The following is a 19,606-nucleotide window of genomic DNA, read 5'->3' as shown; positions in this document are numbered from 1 at the left end:
AAAGGCTATTAGAATTTTATCTTGTATGTGAGTATTGAATTTGCCTTAAACTTATTTCTTTTGTGGCCCTAGCTGTGTTTTTTTATAAGAAGTTTCCTTTTTTCTAGTGGCAGGCTTAAATTTGTGACCTCCTTTCCTTCTATTGCTGGGAGGCAACCTGGTTTCCTAACAGGTAAAGCTGTAGGTTACAATTTCCTTTCCTTAAAGGAAAGTAAGGAGTTGGCCTACATGATATCCTCGCCTGTTTGTTAGAACGAATGTCATGTTAAGAAACGTTAAAATCAGGGTAACTCTTCGATTATAGGAAGGACCCTCAGTTGTCACACAACCGGGTACAGTAATCAGTGGATCAATCAAAAATTATTTAAAGTAGGGTCAGATTGTGAACATAATGCATACTTAAATATTTCATTTCAGCATAAAACTTTTAAATGTACATTCATTCAGCAGTCTTTTGATGTAGGGCAAAGTCTTTTCTCTGAATATTATTTTACTAATTCAGTGCTACTTTGTCATTCTTCATAAACAAACTCCATAATGCATTATCTGTGATTCTACTTTCAGATTTTTTTTTTTTTTTTTTTTTTTTTTTTGAGGCAAAGTTTTGCTCTTGTTGTCCAGGCTGGAGTACTGCGGCTTGATCTTGGCTCACTGCACCCTCCACCTCCCAGGTTCAAGTGATTCTCCTGTCTCAGCCTCCTGAGTAGCTGGGATTACAGGTGTACGCCACGATGCCCAACTAATTTTTTGTATTTTTAGTAGAGATGGGGTTTTACCATGTTGGCCAGGCTGGTCTTGAGCTCGTGGCCTCAGGTGATCCACTCACCTCAAGCCTCCCAAAGTGCTGGGATTACATGTGTGAGCCACCACACCTGGCTCTTTTTTTTTTTTTTTTTTTTTTTTGGAGACATAGTCTCCCTTTGTTGCCCAGGCTATAGTGCGGTGGTGTGATCTTGGCTCCCTGTGACCTCCACCTCCCGGGTTCAAGTGATTCTCCTGCCTCAGCCTTCCAAGTAGCTGGGATTACAGATGTGTGCCACTATGCCCAGCTAATTTTTGTATTTTTAGTAGAGATGAGGTTTTGCCATGTTGGCCAGGCTGGTCTCTAACTCGTAACCTCAGGTGATCCACCCACCTCGGCCTCCCAAAGTGCTGGGATTACAGGCATGAGCCACCGTGCCCAGCCTAGTTTCTGATTCTTTAATGTGAAGAAAGTACTTAGGTTTTTGCAAAGAAAGCTTAGTGCCAAATTCCTAATCTTTATAATTTTCCCCAACTTTTATATTTCTACCAAATTTCACAGATTTATCAAATCTTTCCCATATGTTCTTTAGTTTCCTTAGGAGTAACAACTCTTTCTTTTCACATTCATATTTAATTTCTTTTCACTTTAAATTTAATTATTTTTCAGCAGTTTTGACTGGCATTTTAAGTTTTGCCATCAGTATGTCCTTAATTGGTAACAATCAGTTAAAAATGTCCTTATTAATTTTATTAAAATTAGTTTTGAATTCTTTGAGAATAAAATTTGATATAAATACTTACTCTTAACTTTTAAAACGTTTTCAATGTAGGAACTCAAGTCCATTAGCCATGATTTGAAACCCAAATGCTGTGAAAACCAAAAGCTTTTTTTATCATTTATTTGGCAGCAAAACCTGAGCTGACTTGTACTCATTTGGCTCTGATGTGAAGCTAAGTGAGATTGTAGCATTGGTTGGTTAATCTTTCTTATTGTGATTTGTAATACATTTTGTTGCAGATACATCTATGTGCTAATTATGGGGTGCTGCCACACATCTTGCTAGGTGTATTCTTTAATGAGGTTCAGGTACCTTATTACCTTTTACCCAAAAGTTGTGAACTCTGAAAAAAATCTTGGTCCAAGGATTTCAGATAAGAAAGTAAGGGCATGTAATTATTGTTGATAAAGTTGACACTATGAGACCACCCCTTCCTTCCTGAAATTCTTCCCTTGGCTCCATTGGCACTGCACTTGCCTGCTTTTTCTTTTGTTTTTCTGGTGTTTTCTTTTCAATTTCTTTATTCTTATTCTACTTGTCCCTTAAGTGTAACTGTATTCCATCTGGTCTGGCTTTAAGGCTTTTTTTTTTTTTTTTAAACCTGTCCTTGAAAAAAAATTAACTAATAATACTTTAGTTATCACCTTTGTGTGGGAATTCCTAGGGTTATGTAATTACCCTTGAACTTGCTCCTGAAATCCAGACCCAAGTTTTTAGTTGCCTGCTGAATATCTTTCCACAAGTCTCTTAGTGGCACTTTGAACTCAGCATGTAAAAATGTTCAAAATTAAAATCATGCTCTCTCACTTCTCATCTCCACTTCGTTTCCTTTGTTCCCTATCATCCCCGTAAAGCAGTAGTATCACCTTCCTTCCATTCAAGTCAGAAGCTTCAACAATCAGCATTTGGCAATTGTTGATTCCTTACTCTTTTTGTATCTCCCTTCACCCTTCCCCTAAAATAGCTAATTGGTTTCCATATCCTGGGATTTCTAACTACAAGTCTGTCTCAGATGCCTCTCCTTTTTTATTCCATTCCCAGTTTGATCCATATCCTCTCTGTTCTATGGTATTGTTGAAGACACTTAACATATTACTTACTATCTATATACATTTTTTCTTACACATAAGTACTGCAACAGTTTTCCTAAAGCACAATTCTAATAATATGATCCTCCTGTCCAGAAGCCATAGAAACTCACAATTGCTTACAGAATGAGTGTGAATTCATTTTCCATGGAATTTAAATTTTACCTTAATCTAATCCCAGTTAACTTTCCTAATCACATTTCTTCCTCATGTAACTGTCCTATGTCTATACACACAAACCCCCTTAACACCTAAACATTCCCATTTCTCCTGCTAGAATTAATCTCTCCCTTGTCTGTCTTTAAGTGTCGTATTACAGTGGTAAAACATTCCCGTGTGTTCATTCAATCTGTGTTTTCTTACTTGAGGGTAGGGACTAGATTTTTTTTTTCCTCTTCCTTTTTATTTTTTGAGGTGGAGTCTCGCTCTGTCGCCAGGCTGGAGTGCAGTGGCGTGATCTCGGCTCACCGCAACCTCTGGCTCCCTGGTTCTAGCGATTCTCCTGCCTTAGCCTCCCGAGCAGCTGGGATTACAGGCATGCGCCACCACTCACACCCCCAGCTAATTTTTGTATTTTTAGTAGAGACAGGGTTTCACCATGTTGGCCAGGATGGTCTCGATCTCCTGACCTAGTGATCTGCCTGACTCGGCCTCCCAAAGTGCTGGGATTACAGGCGTGAGCCACCGCACCCAGCCCTCTTTTTTTTTTTCTTTTTTTTTTAAGTCCCCTTCATAGCAGCTAGCATAACCCTTTGCCTGTGGTAAGCAGAAATTTTGTTGAAGAATTATTCAAGACTGAACTGGGTGGAAAATTATTTCTGTTAACATTTTTGTTAAAGTACACAGTGGAAACATGTTAAGTAAGTCCTATTTTGTTTTCTACATAGGAGAACAATAAAATCTGTGCTTACCATTGATATAAAAATATCAGCCGGGCACGGTGGCTCATGCCTGTAATACCAGCACTTTGGGAGGCTGAGGCAGGCAGATCACAAGGTTAGCAGATCAAGACCATCCTGGCTAACATGATGAAACCCCATCTCTACTAAAAATACAAAAATTAGCCAGGCGTGGTGGTGGGCGCCTGTAGTCCCAGCTACTTGGGAGGCTGAGGCAGGAGAATTGCTTGAACCCGGGAGGCGGAGCTTGCAGTGACCCGAGATCACGTCACTGCACTCCAGCCTGGGTGACAGAGCGAGACTCCGTTTCAAAATCATCATCATCATCATCATCAAAGCATAGCATTGGGTAGTTTATTTTACTTCTTTCTTTGGTTTTCTTTTGTGTTTTATCTGCTAGGAAAAAAATCATTTATTCCATTTTCTTATACAGTGTTAATTTTTTTTACACAAAAGTTTTTGAATTCTCTTTGTCTAGGTATGTAGTACATGGATTGGAAGTGGAGTTGTCAGTGATCTCAATGATCTCCGTCGAGTACACAATCTTCTTGTTTCTTCTCTGGACAAAGTTCAGGCTGGAAAAGGATCTTCCAGCCAGCTGTACCGAGAGAGTGCCACAACCATGGAAAAACTGGCTGTTCTCAAAGCTTGGGCAGAGGTAATGACTAAACCGCAACCTATTGTTTTTGACCCATTTGTTCATCCATGAGAAAATGTTCCCCTACTTCTGTTGGTAAAAAAAATTTTGTTTTTTAAAAATTAACCGGCCGGGCGCGGTGGCTCAAGCCTGTAATCCCAGCACTTTGGGAGGCCACGACGGGCGGATCACTAGGTCAGGAGATCGAGACCATCCTGGCTAATACGGTGAAACCCCATCTCTACTAAAAAATACAAAAAACTAGCTGGGCGAGGTGGCGGGTGCCTGTAGTCCCAGCTACTCGGGAGGCTGAGTCAGGAGAATGGCGTAAACCCGGGAGGCAGAGCTTGCAGTGAGCTGAGATCCGGCCACTGCGCTCCAGCCTGGGTGACAGAGCCAGACTCTGTCTCAAAAAAAAAAAGAAAAAAAAAAAATTAACCCATGATATGGAATACTTTTTGAAAATATGTTAATCAGTTTACTGAAAACCTCTGTATTGAGGAAGGGCTGTCCTACATAATATGAGGAAATTAGGTAGGAAAAACTCACAAATATAAATAATAGAAAATATTTTATGCCAAAAATCTTTTCGTTGATTAAATTTCAGGAGACTTGCCACCTTGATATTGAGGCCATAGGGGTTTTGTTTGTTTTTTTTTTAAGGTAGGGTCTTTGTGGTCCAGCCTGGGCTTGAACTCCTGGGCCCAAACAGTCCTCCTGCCGCCGCCTTCCGAGTAGCTGGGACTGCAGGCACGCACCACAGTGCCCAGCTTATTTTGTTTTTTAATAGCTAGTTTTACCTTTTTCATTCTCACAGTCACTTTAAAAAATATATAATTACATTGTTTTAAATTCACTTTCCTAATTCCTTCTGCCAGTTGCTATAGAATTCTTATCATCTGCCCTCCAGTATTGAAGTAATTCCTTCCTCTACCAGCTCAGTATCTCACTTCCCTATTTTCGTGGTATTATTCAGCAACAGGTAACTGAAACCACAGAAAGTAAAACCACGTTTAAGGGAAGACTATTGGAATTATAATTATTTTAAGCTTTTCCACTAATCTAAGACTAAACTTTTCTCATTCCCTTACTTCCCACCCTCTGATTCATTCAACAAAGTGTTATTTAGCTTCAGCTCTGTCAGGTTAGCAGTTGAGAGTACGGGGGTGAGATATACTACATTTGCTGAGCAACACAAACTGGTAATCAAGTAGATGCAACAAAGGGTAAGGAGTATTATCATAGGAGAAATACGAAGTGTTTTGAAACACATAGCAGAGGCACTTACAATAGACTGGAGGCTCAGAAGTAGTCTTTTTGGAGAAAACGATGTTTACACTGAAACATGGAAGATAGGAGGAGATACCAGTTAGGCATGAGGGTGAGGAGGAGGCTGTGTGAAGCTCAGTGCTGTCAACTCTTCCTCTTTGAATCTTCAGCACCTTCCTCTGTACATCCTCTAAAACTGCATACATAGGCCAGGCACAGTGGCTCACGCCTGTAATCCCAGCACTTTGGGAGACTGAGGCAGGTGGATCACCTGAGGTCAGGAGTTTAAGACCAGCCTGGCCAACATGGTGAAACCCTGTCTCTACTAAAAATAGAAAATTAACCTGCATGGTGGCGCATGTCTGTAATCCCAGCTACTTGGGAGGCGAGGCAGGAGAATTGCTTGAACCTGGGAGGCAGAGTTTGCAGTGAGCTGAGATCGCGCCATTGCACTCCAGCCTGGGCAACAAGAGTGAGACTATGTCTCAAAAAAATTAATTAATTAATTAAAAAACTGCACACATTTGTCGACAACTTTATTCTCAGGAATATTTAAGGATATGCACAAAAGTTCTGCTACAAGGGTATTTGTTATGGTGTTATTATTCACAAAAAAGTGGAAGTAACCTAAATGTATTTCTTGATCTTGAAAGATGATATTAAGTGACTAGAAAATTGGGGTAGAAATTATACACACACACACACACACACACACACACATATTATTACGTAAAAAACTGTGAGTATGTTTACATAACTGTCTGGACTGTTAACAGCATTGTATCTGAGTAGTAGGATTATGTGTGGTTTTAATTTTCATTTTGCTTATGTTTCTGATTTTTTTCCTTTTTTGTGTAATATTTATAAGAAAAATAAGCCTAAAATTTATTTTAAAATAGATCTGAAAGATATATTCTCATATATTGCAGGTAGCAATGTAAAATATAGAACCTTTTTAGAAAGCATTTGGCAATGTCTATTCAGAGTCATAAAAATATTTTTCTAGTGAAAAATATCCAAAATATGGAAAAGAGGTAAGTTTACAAAAATGTTTACTTGCAACATTATTTATAACATGAAGAAATGAATATCTTTTGTCTTCAAAAGCTGTATTTCATCTTTCTAAGATTCCCAATGCTAAGTATAGAATGAGAAGTAAATATAAAATTTCAACTGTGGGAAAACTGGTGGATACATCATGGGTCATCCACTGTAAGTCATTAAAATAATGATTATGGGCCGGGCGCGGTGGCTCAAGCCTGTAATCCCAGCACTTTGGGAGGCCGAGACGGGCGGATCACAAGGTCAGGAGATCGAGACCATCCTGGCTAACCTGGTGAAACCCCATCTCTACTAAAAAATACAAAAAACTAGCTGGGCGTGGTGGCGGGTGCCTGTAGTCCCAGCTACTCAGGAGGCTGAGGCAGGAGAATGGCGTAAACCTGGGAGGCGGAGCTTGCAGTGAGCTGAGATCCGGCCACTGCACTCCAGCCTGGGTGACAGAGCGAGACTCCGTCTCAAAAAAAAACTAATAATAATAATAATAATGATTATGAAAACTGGTATTCACATGAGAAAACCCTGTGACATGTTTATCAGTAAAAGTAAATACGGAGGCCAGGGGCGGTGGCTCAAGCCTGTAATCCCAGCACTTTGGGAGGCCGAGACGGGCGGATCACGAGGTCAGGAGATCGAGACCATCCTGGGTAACTGGGTGAAACTCCGTCTCTACTAAAAAATAAAAAAAATTAGCCGGGCGAGGTGGCGGGCGCCTGTAGTCCCAGCTACTCAGGAGGCTGAGGCAGGAGAATGACGTAAACCCGGGAGGCGGAGCTTGCAGTGAGCTGAGATCCGGCCACTGCACTCCAGCCTGGGCAACAGAGCGAGACTCCATCTCAAAAAAAAAAAAAAAAAAAAAAAACAACTAAATACGGAATCTCTGTACACAAAATTACAACTTACAAAGATAGAATATAAAAACCCAGAAATTGAGGTTATGAGGCATTTTTAACTCTTTTTTTCCCAACTTTTTATAGCATGATTATTAAAATAAAATTATGTTGAGGAAAAATGCATACATAGACCTTAAAGTCTTACAGTGACACCCTTGCTTCCCCATTGCCTGCAGAGTAAAAACTTCAACTACTTCCAGCTTATAACCTGTGCTCAGTCTATATGAGAAACTTGCTCTTTACTTAGATTACCATGCAGTTTCCTATTTCTGTGCTCTTGCTCTGGCTGTCCCTCTGCCTGTAAGCTCCCTTTCCATCTTTGCCTGTGAGCAAGTGAACTTCTGTCCTTAAAAACTGTCTCGCCTTTCTCACACTCCCAAGGCTAAGATGCGTTTATCTGTGATGTTCCCTGAGATTCATGCATTCATTGCGTAAACTGCCGAGTGTTCATTAGGTACCAGACACTGCCTATGCACTGGGTAGAGTATACTAGAAGATAAATAATTTAAAAGATTATCTTTATAGAAGATAAATAATTAAAACCAAGTATTTAAAAGTTTCTTCTTTTAAGCACTTTTTCACTTTCCTCTCATTATAATATTAGCCTGTGAATTCATGGAAAGCAAAAACTATGTATTATTTGTTTTTGGTTTTTTTTTGCTTCCAGTCTTAGAACAATAACAAATTCAAGGCAAAAGGTGCCTACCTAGTAAGGATTTGATGAGTGAATGGCTGGATATACTTAAGAGTGCTTATCGTGACATTTTCTTAAAAATGTTAGTGGCTGGGCACTTCGGGAGGCTGAGGAAGATGGATCACCTGAGGTCAGGAGTTTGAGACCAGCCTGGCCAACATGGTGAAACCCTGACTCTACTAAAAATACAAAAATTAGTTGGGCGTGGTGGTGTGTAATCCCAGCTACCCGGGAGTCTGAGACAGGAGAATCACTTGAACCTGGGAGATGGAGGTTGCAGTAAGCTGAGATCGCGCCACTGCACTCCAGCCTGGATTACAGATCGAGACTCCATCTAAAAAAAAAAAAAAAAAATGTGTTGTAACAAATTTAGGGGAGAAAACAAGCATGTAATCACTAGAAGATATGACTATGATATATTCGTAACTTTGGAGAGCCGAAGTCCCTATTTTAGAATTTAGTCAATTACTGTATATTTTCTCTGTGCTATAAGTCTGCTCAGTGTAGGAATAGGGGTAAGACACAGTGCTTCTCATCAAGAAACTTGCAGTGTGCCTATATGGATACCGTACTTAGGCTTTCTCGTTAGATACAATGGACATAACACTGTGGAGGGAAGACAGTTTTCTCAAGATGTTTATCTGGCGTAATTCTTTTCTTGCTTGCTGTCATTCCTTTGTTTTTTGTTTTCTCATTAATACGCTATTCAGCTTTGTATGTGCCAGTTGCCAAAGCCTAAATGTATTATAAAAACAAAGGAAAATAAATATGATTCAACAAAGAAGAATATTTGAAATTATATTTTAGGAAAGTTGCTTTTATGTCTTTTTGGCTCACAAACTAGAGAGAAAGGATATATGTATGTGACTAGCAGATTATATTGGCCAGGCTATCTGTTGTAAAGGCTAGATTGCAAAATATCATTTAAGGTCTGTGTAAGGAGGAGTTCAGAAGGATATTTATGGAAATCCTTTCTGATGTCTCTTATCGCATCTCAGCTGCTTACTTTGACTTTGAATGCCTGGTTGTCTAATAAGTCTAGGAAGGTGGAGGCAGAAAAAGAGTTATACCCTGTGGCAAAAAAAAAAAAAAAGTGGGGGGGTGCTTTGTCAAGTAGAATGAGGGAAGCCAGAAAAAACTCCGAGAAGCCTACTCAAGGAACATGCCATCAGAGGAAGTCAGAAGTCAGATCAGTTTTTTAAGAAAAATACCTCCAAAGCAAATGGAATTATTCTTTTGTGTTTATCAGGAAATCATGGAGTTGTATATACTTTTCTTTTTTTGAGACAGGATCTCAAATCTGGTGCCCAGGCTGAAGTGCAGTGGCATGATCATAGCTCACTGGAACCTTGAACTCCTGGGCTCAAGCGATCCTTCTGCCTCAGCCTCCCAAGTAGCTGAGACTACAGGCATGTGCCACCATGCCTGGCTAGTATTTTTGTTATTTTTTGTAGAGATAGGGTCTTGCTATATTGCCCAGGCTGGTCTTGACCTCGTGGCTTCAAGTGATTCTCAGCCTCTCTAAGTGCTGGAATTACAGGCTTGAGCCACCTACCCAATCAAAGTATATACTTTCTTTTTTTTTTTTTTTTTTTTCTTGAGACGGATCTCACTATGTCGCCAGGCTGGAGTGCAGTGGGGCGATCTCGGCTTACTGCAGCCTCCACCTCCTGAGTTGAAGTGATTCCCCTGCCTCAGCCTCCGGAGTAGCTGGGACTACAGGTGCCCACCACCACGCCCGGCTAATTTTTGTATTTTTCATAGAGACAGGGTTTCACTATGTTGGCCAGAATGGTCTCCATCTCTTGACTTCGTGATCCACCCATCTCAGCCGCCCAAAATGCTAGGATTACAGGCGTGAGCCACTGCACCTGGCCAAAGTATATACTTTCTAATATCTATACCCAGTTATCTTTGATGATTTAACTGTATTTTTATAATAACTTAAAATATCTTATTGTTTTATCTTATGCCTTGTTATTTTGTCCTCCTAAATATCATCTTAGGTATATGTGGTTGCTATGAATATTAAAAAGGAAGCAGAGTCAAAACCAAAAAGAGCAATTAAAAATACTGACGATGATGATGATGACTATGGTACCATCGATGAACTGCCACCAGATAGTTTAATAACACTGGTACAACCCGAGCTGCCAACACTCAGTCGCCTGTGGTTAGCAGCATTAAAAGATTATGCACTCTTGACTTTACCAGCTGAATTTTCTAGTCAGCTTCCTCCAGATGGTAAGTATTACATTCTGAGTTTACTTTTATGGAGTTCAAAGTAGTAGTTAAACAAAATAGAGACGATATAGGCTAGCAACAACAGTTACTATAGTAACACTTTAAATTCTGTGACTTAAGTTTGATGTCTCAGAGTACGTACTGTATATTGAATTTGTAGATGGAAGATATAGCATAGAGCTTTTTTGTTGGCTGAAGCGAACATATTAGCAAGCGCTGTTACAATAATAGCTGTGTGAGCTAGGGTATTCTAAATAGCTATGGATAGCAATGTCATTATGCATAACCATAGATGTATATTGCTGTACTGTTCAATGTGTGTATTTTCATATTCTCTTTCAGATTCCTAGTGTGCCAATAAATTATGTTCCTAAAGTGCTTTGCAAATTGTACTTTAGTTTTCTTATTGAAATCAGTATAGAAATCATCAACATTTTTTTCTGTTTAGAAAGTGTGTTATCAGTTCCTACTCGAAGAACCCCTTCTCCTTCCTGTATATTAATGATAAGAATAATGGAGTTTCCCCTACCCTCTTTTTTCCTTCCTTAATCCATCATAATAGCAAGGAGTGATGAGGAAGTCCTCAGTGTTAGTAGTGGAAACAACAGGAGGTGGAGAGGATTAGCAGAAGAAGAAAGAAACAGAAGGAAGAAATGGAGTTCCCTGGTTATGGTAGAAAGAGAAGACAATAGGGTGTTAGGAGCCACTGGTAGCAATGAAGAGGTAAATTCTGTGACAATAGGGTAAGGAAAGGTAAGAATACTTAGTGAAATCAGCAGTAGCAGAGGAAAGGCTGGAAAACTAGCATCAGTGAGGAAGAGACAGGTATTCCAGTTCATCAGCTACAGAAAAGGGGTTACTTTTGGTGACTTTATAAAGAGGAGAAGCCCTTTGGCTAGATTTCTCTTTTGTATGTAACGGGTATTTTTGTTAGTGGTTCATAAATGAGCAAACATTTATATTAGTAATGTTTTGGCTGGGCGCAGTGGCTCACACCTGTAATCCCAGCACTTTGGGAGTCTGAGGTGGGTGGATCGAGAGTTCGAGACCAGGCTGGCCAGCATGGTGAAACCCCATCTCTACTAAAAATACAAAAAATTAGCTGGGTGTGGTGGCGCATGCCTGTAGTCCTAGCTACTCAGGAGACTGAGGCAGGAGAATTGCTTGAACCCAGCAGGAGGATGTTGCAGTGAGCCAAGATCACACCACTGCACTCCAGCCTGGGTGGCAGAGCGAGACTTCTTCTCAAAAAAAAAAAAAAAGGTAATGTTTTTAATTGATTTGATTGTTTTACAGGTGGAGCATTTTATACCCCTGAAACTATTGATACAGCTAGACTTCACTATCGGAATTCCTGGGCCCCAATTCTCCATGCGGTGGCACTTTGGTTAAATAGCACAGGATTTACGTGCTCAGAGTCTACAGAAGCAGCAGCAATATCTGGTTTACAAAAACGTTCTACATCTGTCAGTTTAAACCAGGCATCAGGAGCAGTGGGTAATGCTAAATCTTTGCCAGAAATTAACAAAGACAGAATGCATCTGATTTTAGGTAGGTCTGTTATATTAACATATTTCAAGATTTATCACTTCTGAAAATTAATATCTTTCATTTTAAAGCTATGGAAAGATTTTGTACAGTATAGCACAGTTCAGAGAACGAAAAGTGAAAGGATTTTTCACCTCACCTTAGAAATTGTTAATTGAATTTTTAACCTAAAAATTAAATTATTAAAAACTACTGAAACTACTTAGCTGTCATGTTCATTCACAGAGCAGTATCTAATAATTTTCAGTAAAAAAACTTAATATGTTTTTTATTCAACAACTTGTTTTCGTTTTACTTGGCACTTAACCAGTTATCCTATTAAGAAAAAAACGTTTAAGCAGATTTCAGTGAATCCTAATGTAAAATTGCTTTATAGATGCTTTTGTTTGTTTGTTTGTTTGTTTTTGAGACAGAGTTTCACTCTTGTTGCCCAGGCTGGATTGCAATGGCGTGATCTCGGCTCACCGCAACCTCCACCTCCTGGGTTCAAGCGATTCTCCTGTCTCAGCCTCCCAAGTAGCTGGGATTATGGGCATGCATCACCACGCCTGGGTGATTTTGTATTTTTAGTAGAGATGGGGTTTCTCCATGTTGGTCAGGCTGGTCTCGAACTTCTGACCTCAGATGATCCGCCCACCTCCGCCTCCCAAAGTGCTGGGATTACAGACGTGAGCCACTGTGCCTGACTATAGATGCTTTTTTAACATTTAAGAATTTATACATTGTAGCCGGGCGCGGTGGCTCAAGCCTGTTATCCCAGCACTTTGGGAGGCCGAGACGGGCGGATCACGAGGTCAGGAGATTGAGACCATCCTGGCTAACACAGTGAAACCCTGTCTCTACTAAAAATACAAAAAACTAGCGGGGCGAGGTGGCGGGCGCCTGTAGTCCCAGCTACTCAGGAGGCTGAGGCAGGAGAATGGCATGAACTCGGGAGGCGGAGCTTGCAGTGAGCTGAGATCCGGCCACTGCACTCCAGCCTGGGTGACAGAGCAAGATTCTGTCTCAAAAAAAAAAAAAAAAAGAATTTATACATTGTAATGAAGCTTTTGGTGATCTTATGTTTTCTGGGGTTGAAAAGGAACACAATAAAGTGTAATTATGGGATTCATCAGTAGGTCTCATAAGTGAAAATGTGAAAAACTTCCAAAACATTAACTTTGCCCTTATGTAAATTAAAAACAGTTGTTTCCTATGATACCCATTGTGCCTCTATAACTTGCCATTTAAAAACTTTGTATACATGAAAAATTATTTGGCTACCATTTAATGAAAAGCAATTTTATAATGTTTGTAAATTTTTTTAATGTATTATTTTAAAAGTCCTAGAAATAAAAACTTATTATCTTCATAATCAACCTGACGGCATGGGAATTCCTTGTTTCACACATAGCTAATTTGAATATTAACCTAATCGCAAAACTACAACCTTGTGTTGAGCTTGGCTGCTTAAGTTGGAAGCCATTTTGAACTCTAAGGCATTATTACATAAATATACGTTAAGGTAATCTGTAAAAACATAAATAGAGAAGAAATATGGGATCAAACAGCATAAAGTGTTTTATAAGTGAAAAAACATGTTTTTATTTTGTGCATTTCAGGTGTGAGTATACAGTTTCTTTGTTCCCCTAGACCTGAAGAGCCCATTGAACATGTTACAGCATGCCTACAGGCCTTACATACCTTGTTAGACTCTCCTTATGCTCGAGTCCATATCGCAGAAGATCAGGTACAGTGTATTGCTATGACAGATAATTGTGTGTTTTTTTCCGAGTATTGCTTTACAATGGAAAAAAGGATGGAATTTTTTTCTGTATTGGATCCTATTTTAACATGATATGAGTACACTGATTCCCTGTATTTATTCACCCAGTTACTTGTACTCTGTGCCTGGTCTGCCCCAAACATGGTTTGAGGTTATAGATAGTGAAAGCAGTTTCACTGTGCCTGAATTAGGAGATAAGTACAGTGTGATAAGTGCTATTTTAGTGCATGTAAGGCTGAGAATAGAGAGGAGGAGCCCGATGTTGTGATAGGAAAGCAAAGGATGGTTTCTCAGCGTGGGCAATGGTTGAATCAAATCTTCAAGAGGAATTCGTGAGGCAACACAAGCAGGATGGGTTTTCCTCTCAGAAAGAATAGCGAATAGAAACACTAGGAGGCATGAGAGAACACGGCAAGTTCAAGGGCATTGCCATTTACTATGGCTGATATGAATGGAACATGAGGTTGTTAGATGAGGCTGGACAACAAGGTGAAGACCAAATCATGAAGGTTTCTTGATGACATGTAGAAGAGTTTGAACCCTATCCTGAAAGTGATAGGGAATCATTAAAAATGTTTAAGTAGAGGAATGATGTCACTAACTTTATATTTCAGAAGGATCATTCTGTCAACCCATAGAGGTAGGTTGCTTTGTAAGAGATGCGAAGGGTGACGGAGGCCAGCTCTGAGGCTTTTTTCATAATTCCAGAGAAGTAACAAGTACATTAGCCTAGGAAGGCTGAATAAAAGAAGAAGAAAAGAGGAGCAGGATTGGAAGCTTGAGGATAAATAGCATTTAAAAATTGAGAAGAAGGGAATAAATCAACAGTGGAAACTACTAGAGAGGTTGGAGGAGAACCAAAAGAGAACAGAGTTATCAAAGACAAGGGAGGAGTTTCAAGAAGGGTAGACAGTCTCAAAAGAAAGAATAGAGTAAATGAGCACAGAAATGAATCTAGAGGAGGCTATTGGTGACTTCCCGCAGAGGATTGTTTGAGGTGACTAGTAGCCAGATAGTAGGAAGATCAAGGAGTGAATAAGACAGTAAAGGAAGTGGAAGCATCTAGGCTGGGGAAGGAAGGAGCAAGATACATAGAGGAGGACATGGGGTAGATAAAAGGATCTGGAGGCTTTGGGAGTGCAGGGGGGACATTAGATTAGAAAAACTTGAGCATTGTCATTATACTGAGGAGAGTAGCCTAACTAGAGAGAGAAGTTGAAAACATTTGAGATATGATCAGAGCCCTTGAAGAATCCCTAGGAAGTCAAATAGGATAGGATAGGAAATAAGGAAAGATTAACCTCAGATTAAGGAAAGATTAACCTCAGATTAAGCCCCAGATAAGAGGCTGAACACATGATCTTAAGGAAAGAGGTAGAGGTGGCTTTGGTTGCAGTTAAGCATTTTCCCCCTCTTTGAAATTTCAGTTAGGTTCATTGGATGGATTTGATGTGTAAGATTGTGCGTAGAAGCTTAAAGCGGGTGGTGACAGTTTGTAGTAGTTACTGAAGTGAATAGAAGAGGAACTCACCAAAAATTTCTACAATCTCTGGTAAGCAGAGGTTGTAGAAATTCTTGGATATTCAGCTCAGGTTAGAAATTATAAATTTTAGCCGCATTGGACTCTGCAATACTGTTTAGCTCAATTATTTCCTTCCAATACGAGAATGATCATCTTTGAATATAAAGCATATTTAAATATGTAGATAATAAATCATTTGTTGCTTGAAAATATACATCGGGGTAAAATGTGACCGTTTCTCAAGATTTTTACAATGTTCTTATTTGTTACATAGTCCTATATTTTAATTTTAGCTACCCAGTTTCTTTTTTTACATATGTATTTTCTCAGATTTTAACAATATAAATTTATCCTTTGACATTGAAATTAATTAAATGTATTTGTATTTATTTGTATTAGCTAATAGGTGTTGAGTTGCTGAGTGTTTTGCACCGCCTCCTATTGACCTGGAATCCATCATCTGTCCAGCTGTTGGTTACTGGAGTTGTACAACAGATAGTAAGAGCTGCTCAGGATTATTTGCAAGAAAAAAGAAACACTCTAAGTAAGCAGTAGAAATTACATGAACTTGAAGTAAATCTTATTTTATACTGAAAAAAATTTTTTTAAATATTAATGCCAGGACATACTTCTGTAGTTTTTCTTTTCTTTTTTAGAGACAGGGTCTCATTCTGTCACCCAAGCTGGAGCGCAATGATGTGATTATAGTTCAGTGTAGTCTCTAACTCCTGAGCTCAAGATCCTCCTGCCTTAGCCTTCTGAGTAGCTGGGACTATAGGCGCACTCCACCAAGCCCAGCTAATTTTTTTTTTTTTTTTGCGGGGGACAGTCTCACTCTCAAGAGCCCAGGCTAAAGTGCAGTGGTGCAATCTCGGCTTACTGCAGCCTCAAACTCCCAGGATCTTCCCACCCCAGCCTCCAGAGTACCTGGGATTACAGACACACACCACAACGCCCAGCTGATTTTTGTATTTTTGGTGGAGACAGGTTTTTGCCATGTTACCCAGGCTGGTCTTGAACCCCTGAGCCCAAGCGGTCCGTCCATCTCAGCATCCCAAAGTGCTGAGATTACAGGTTTGAGCCACAGCACCTGGCCAGAAGTTATTAATTTTAAAAAAATAATAATCAGGCCGGGCGCGGTGGCTCAAGCCTGTAATCCCAGCACTTTGGGAGGCCGAGACGGGTGGATCACAAGGTCAGGAGATCGAGACCATCCTGGCTAACACGGTGAAACCCCGTCTCTACTAAAAAAATACAAAAAACTAGCCGGGCGCGGTGGCGGGCGCCTGTAGTCCCAGCTACTCGGGAGACTGAGGCAGGAGAATGGCGTAAACCCGGGAGGCGGAGTTTGCAGTGAGCTGAGATCCGGCCACTGCACTCCAGCCTGGGTGACAGAGCGAGACTCCTTCTCAAAAAAAAAAAAAAAAAAAAAAAAAAAATAATAATAATAATAATAATAATCATACATTTAGAAGATTTGAAATTGATTTTATTTTCATTAGAAAGGACCAAATGAAATTGCTGAGAGTCGACTGTTTTTCACCTTTTGTCAGTTTAATCTGGTTCAACCTAACATATGTGTTATTTCTATTACAAAATATATACCCAATAAAAATATGTGATAAAGATTTTCCAGGTGAAAAATGAACTGTCTGTTACCTTTAAGGACAGATCAATGCACAGAATTCTAGGAAAGCAGAAAATGATACAGAAAAAGACATGTGACATCAGTTAGGCATTTACTTGTAAATTCTTTTGAAGGAATTTCCTAAATATACTTGTTGTGTTGTTTTACGTACTTTTTTTTGGTTGGAAATTTCACCAAATTATCTTTTACCTCAGATGAAGATGATATGGAAAAAGAGGCCTGTACTGTATTGGGAGAAGGAGGTGACAGCGGTGGTCTCATTCCTGGAAAATCTCTTGTGTTTGCAACTATGGAACTGCTGATGTTCATTTTAGTACGGCATATGCCACATCTCAGTACCAAGGTGTCAGACTCTCCAAGTCACATAGCCACTAAAACTCGACTATCAGAAGAAAGTGCTCGTTTGGTGGCAGCCACAGTTACCATACTCTCTGATTTACCATCCCTTTGTTCACCCGCTGGTACGGTATTGATCGGTATTTGGAAATGCATTATATTACAGTAGACAAAGATGAGCTTGCCTTTGATTTTAAGCGCTGTAATAACTTAGTTTCCTCTTAAATCTCAAATGAGAAATAAGAAGCTGGTCTTTTTTTAAGGTTTTGTCTACCTTTAGGAGCCTATGAAGATTAAAGATTCAGAAAGTCACAAACCTAAGGTGCTCTTTCCAGGTGTGTTTCAAATAAGACATGGGACTACAGGTTGAGGAAAGACAGTGTCAGCAGATAGACATAAAGTGGAATAACTAAACTCTATTTTCCAATCTGGTTGCTACTCTTGAACAACACAGAAAAACTCAGGGCTAGGCGCGGTGGCTCACGCCTATAATCCCAGCACTTTGGGAGGCTGAGGCGGGTGGATCACCTGAGGTCAGGAGTTCGTGACCAGCCTGACCAACATGGTGAAACCCCGTCTCTACTAAAAATGCAAAAAATTTAGCAGGGTGTGGTGGCACATGCCTGTAATCCCAGCTACTCAGGAAGCCGAGGCAGGAGAATTGCTTGAACCCAGGAGGCAGAGGCTGCAGTGAGCCGAGTTCGTGCCATTGCACTCCAGCCTTAGCGACAGAGGGAGACTCTTGTCTCAAAAAAAAAAAAAGAAAGAAAAAGAAAAACTCAAGAAGGTCAGAGGAGAATGACAGCCAACTTTAAGGAACACTGAAAGAAATTATGGCTGAAAAAAAGTAACAGCTGGCTGCAGATATTGAAGAACTGTTGAATGTAAAAGTAGACTTTCCCTTTGTTTTATCCAGAACAAGATTGTCCAGCCCACCGCCTAGCATGGCTTTGAATTTCACCAACACAAATTCAAAAACTTTCTTAAAACATTATGAGATTTCTGCGTGGACTTTTTTTTTTTTTTTTTTTTTTTTTTTTTTGGCTCATCAGCTGTTGTTACTGTTAGTGTATTTTATGTGTGGCCCAAGACAATTCTTCCGGTGAGGTTCAGGGAAGCCAAAAGATTAGACATTCCTGATCTAGAAGGTAAAAATGGTATCAGTAGATAAAGAGGTAAATTTCAGCTCAACACAAGGAAGACCTTTCTACCTTTTAGAGTTACCCTACATATTTGAAAATAATGACTTCTCCATCATTGGAGTTTTACAAGCAGAGGCTACAATGGCTGTAGGTCAGAGTGGTGAAGGGATTTTTTCCTTTTGTGGGAGGTTGAATTTTCATGACCTAGAATTTTTAGTTGCAAATTCTAGGATTATTTCATTTCTTCTTTCCTTGCCCCAATAGTCCTTGTACTTTTCTGGCTTGATTAGGTTGACTTTAGTACACTGAGGATTGATTATATGTCTTACAATTGCTGTAAAATTCACCAAGTTACTCAGATGCTTCTCACAATATCTGGTAGTGTTTTTTTCCTGTTTTTCTGTCTTCCTTTTTCATTTTCATTGCAAAGGGCATGAAATATTAAATAGGTGAAGTATTAGAAGTAATAAAAACAAGGCTAGCTGAAAAAAGAAAGAAAATACCAATTCTGTCTTTGAAATGCTATGACACTTTCTTATTTTCTTTTTCAAGCATTGAATTATAGTATTAGTAATACAGTAAATTTTGTATAAAGGCAAGGAAAAACCACCATCAAATGCAAAAAATATAAGCAATGGAAACAACTATACTATGAGAACTGAAATAGTTATGAGGTAATCTAATTTGTTTTTCTTTCAGGATGTATGACAATCCTGCCCACAATTCTGTTCTTAATTGCAAGAATATTGAAAGACACAGCAATAAAGTCTGCAGATAATCAGGTTCCTCCACCAGTCAGTGCAGCTCTTCAAGGGATTAAAAGTATTGTGACACTTTCAATGGCCAAAACTGAGGCTGGCGTTCAAAAACAATGGACAGCTCTGATTCGTAGCACGCTTGCATGCATCCTGGAATATTCTCAACCAGGTAACCTATCACTTTTAAACATGTTAATCAGTTAGGATATCTGTTCCCTAGGTAATGAATTAGTTGAATAAGCTTATCAGAAAACTGCTGTATAACAATCAACTCAGAGAGATAAGTTAGTCATATCTTTCAAATGTGACCTTTAATACTCTTTTCTGGATTGTTGACTCTAAATGCCCTTGTGTTAGTACTTATAAACATGTTGGGGCCAGGCATGGTGGCTCACGCCTGTAATCCAGCACTTTGGGAGGCCGAGGCAGGCAGATACCTGAAGTCAGGAGTTTGAAACCAGCCTAACACGGTGAAACCCCGTCTTTACTAAAAATACAAAATTAGCCAGGTGTGGTGGTATGCACCTATAATCCCAGCTACTTGGGAGGCTGAGGCAGGAGAATCGCTTGAACCCGGGGGG

The 19,606-nt window shown here is 39.6% G+C and overlaps 1 protein-coding gene across 8 annotated transcripts in view; it reads left to right on the top strand.

Annotated features, from left to right (window-relative positions):
- Window positions 1-19,606, top strand: part of HEATR5B (HEAT repeat containing 5B) — a 109,602-nt gene that overhangs the window by 72,224 nt on the left and 17,772 nt on the right. For 7 of the 8 annotated variants that reach the window (XR_749080.2, XM_030921440.1, XM_010373160.2 and 4 more), the window contains 7 exons: window positions 3,989-4,168; window positions 10,069-10,306; window positions 11,603-11,857; window positions 13,456-13,583; window positions 15,541-15,685; window positions 16,984-17,250; window positions 18,967-19,194. Coding sequence is in view for 7 of the 8 variants with exons in the window: in XM_030921440.1 (XP_030777300.1) it covers window positions 3,989-4,168; window positions 10,069-10,306; window positions 11,603-11,857; window positions 13,456-13,583; window positions 15,541-15,685; window positions 16,984-17,250; window positions 18,967-19,194 (1,441 nt within the window). In the remaining variant the exon portion in view is untranslated. The remainder of the gene's footprint in view (window positions 1-3,988; window positions 4,169-10,068; window positions 10,307-11,602; window positions 11,858-13,455; window positions 13,584-15,540; window positions 15,686-16,983; window positions 17,251-18,966; window positions 19,195-19,606) is intronic. The other variant, XM_030921441.1, reaches the window with a different exon arrangement.

The sequence above is a fragment of the Rhinopithecus roxellana genome, chromosome 17, assembly GCF_007565055.1.
Source record: "Rhinopithecus roxellana isolate Shanxi Qingling chromosome 17, ASM756505v1, whole genome shotgun sequence".
Lineage (NCBI taxonomy): Eukaryota > Metazoa > Chordata > Mammalia > Primates > Cercopithecidae > Rhinopithecus > Rhinopithecus roxellana.
Note: the sequence above shows the minus strand (reverse complement) of the source record. Positions and strands in the feature narration are given on the sequence as shown.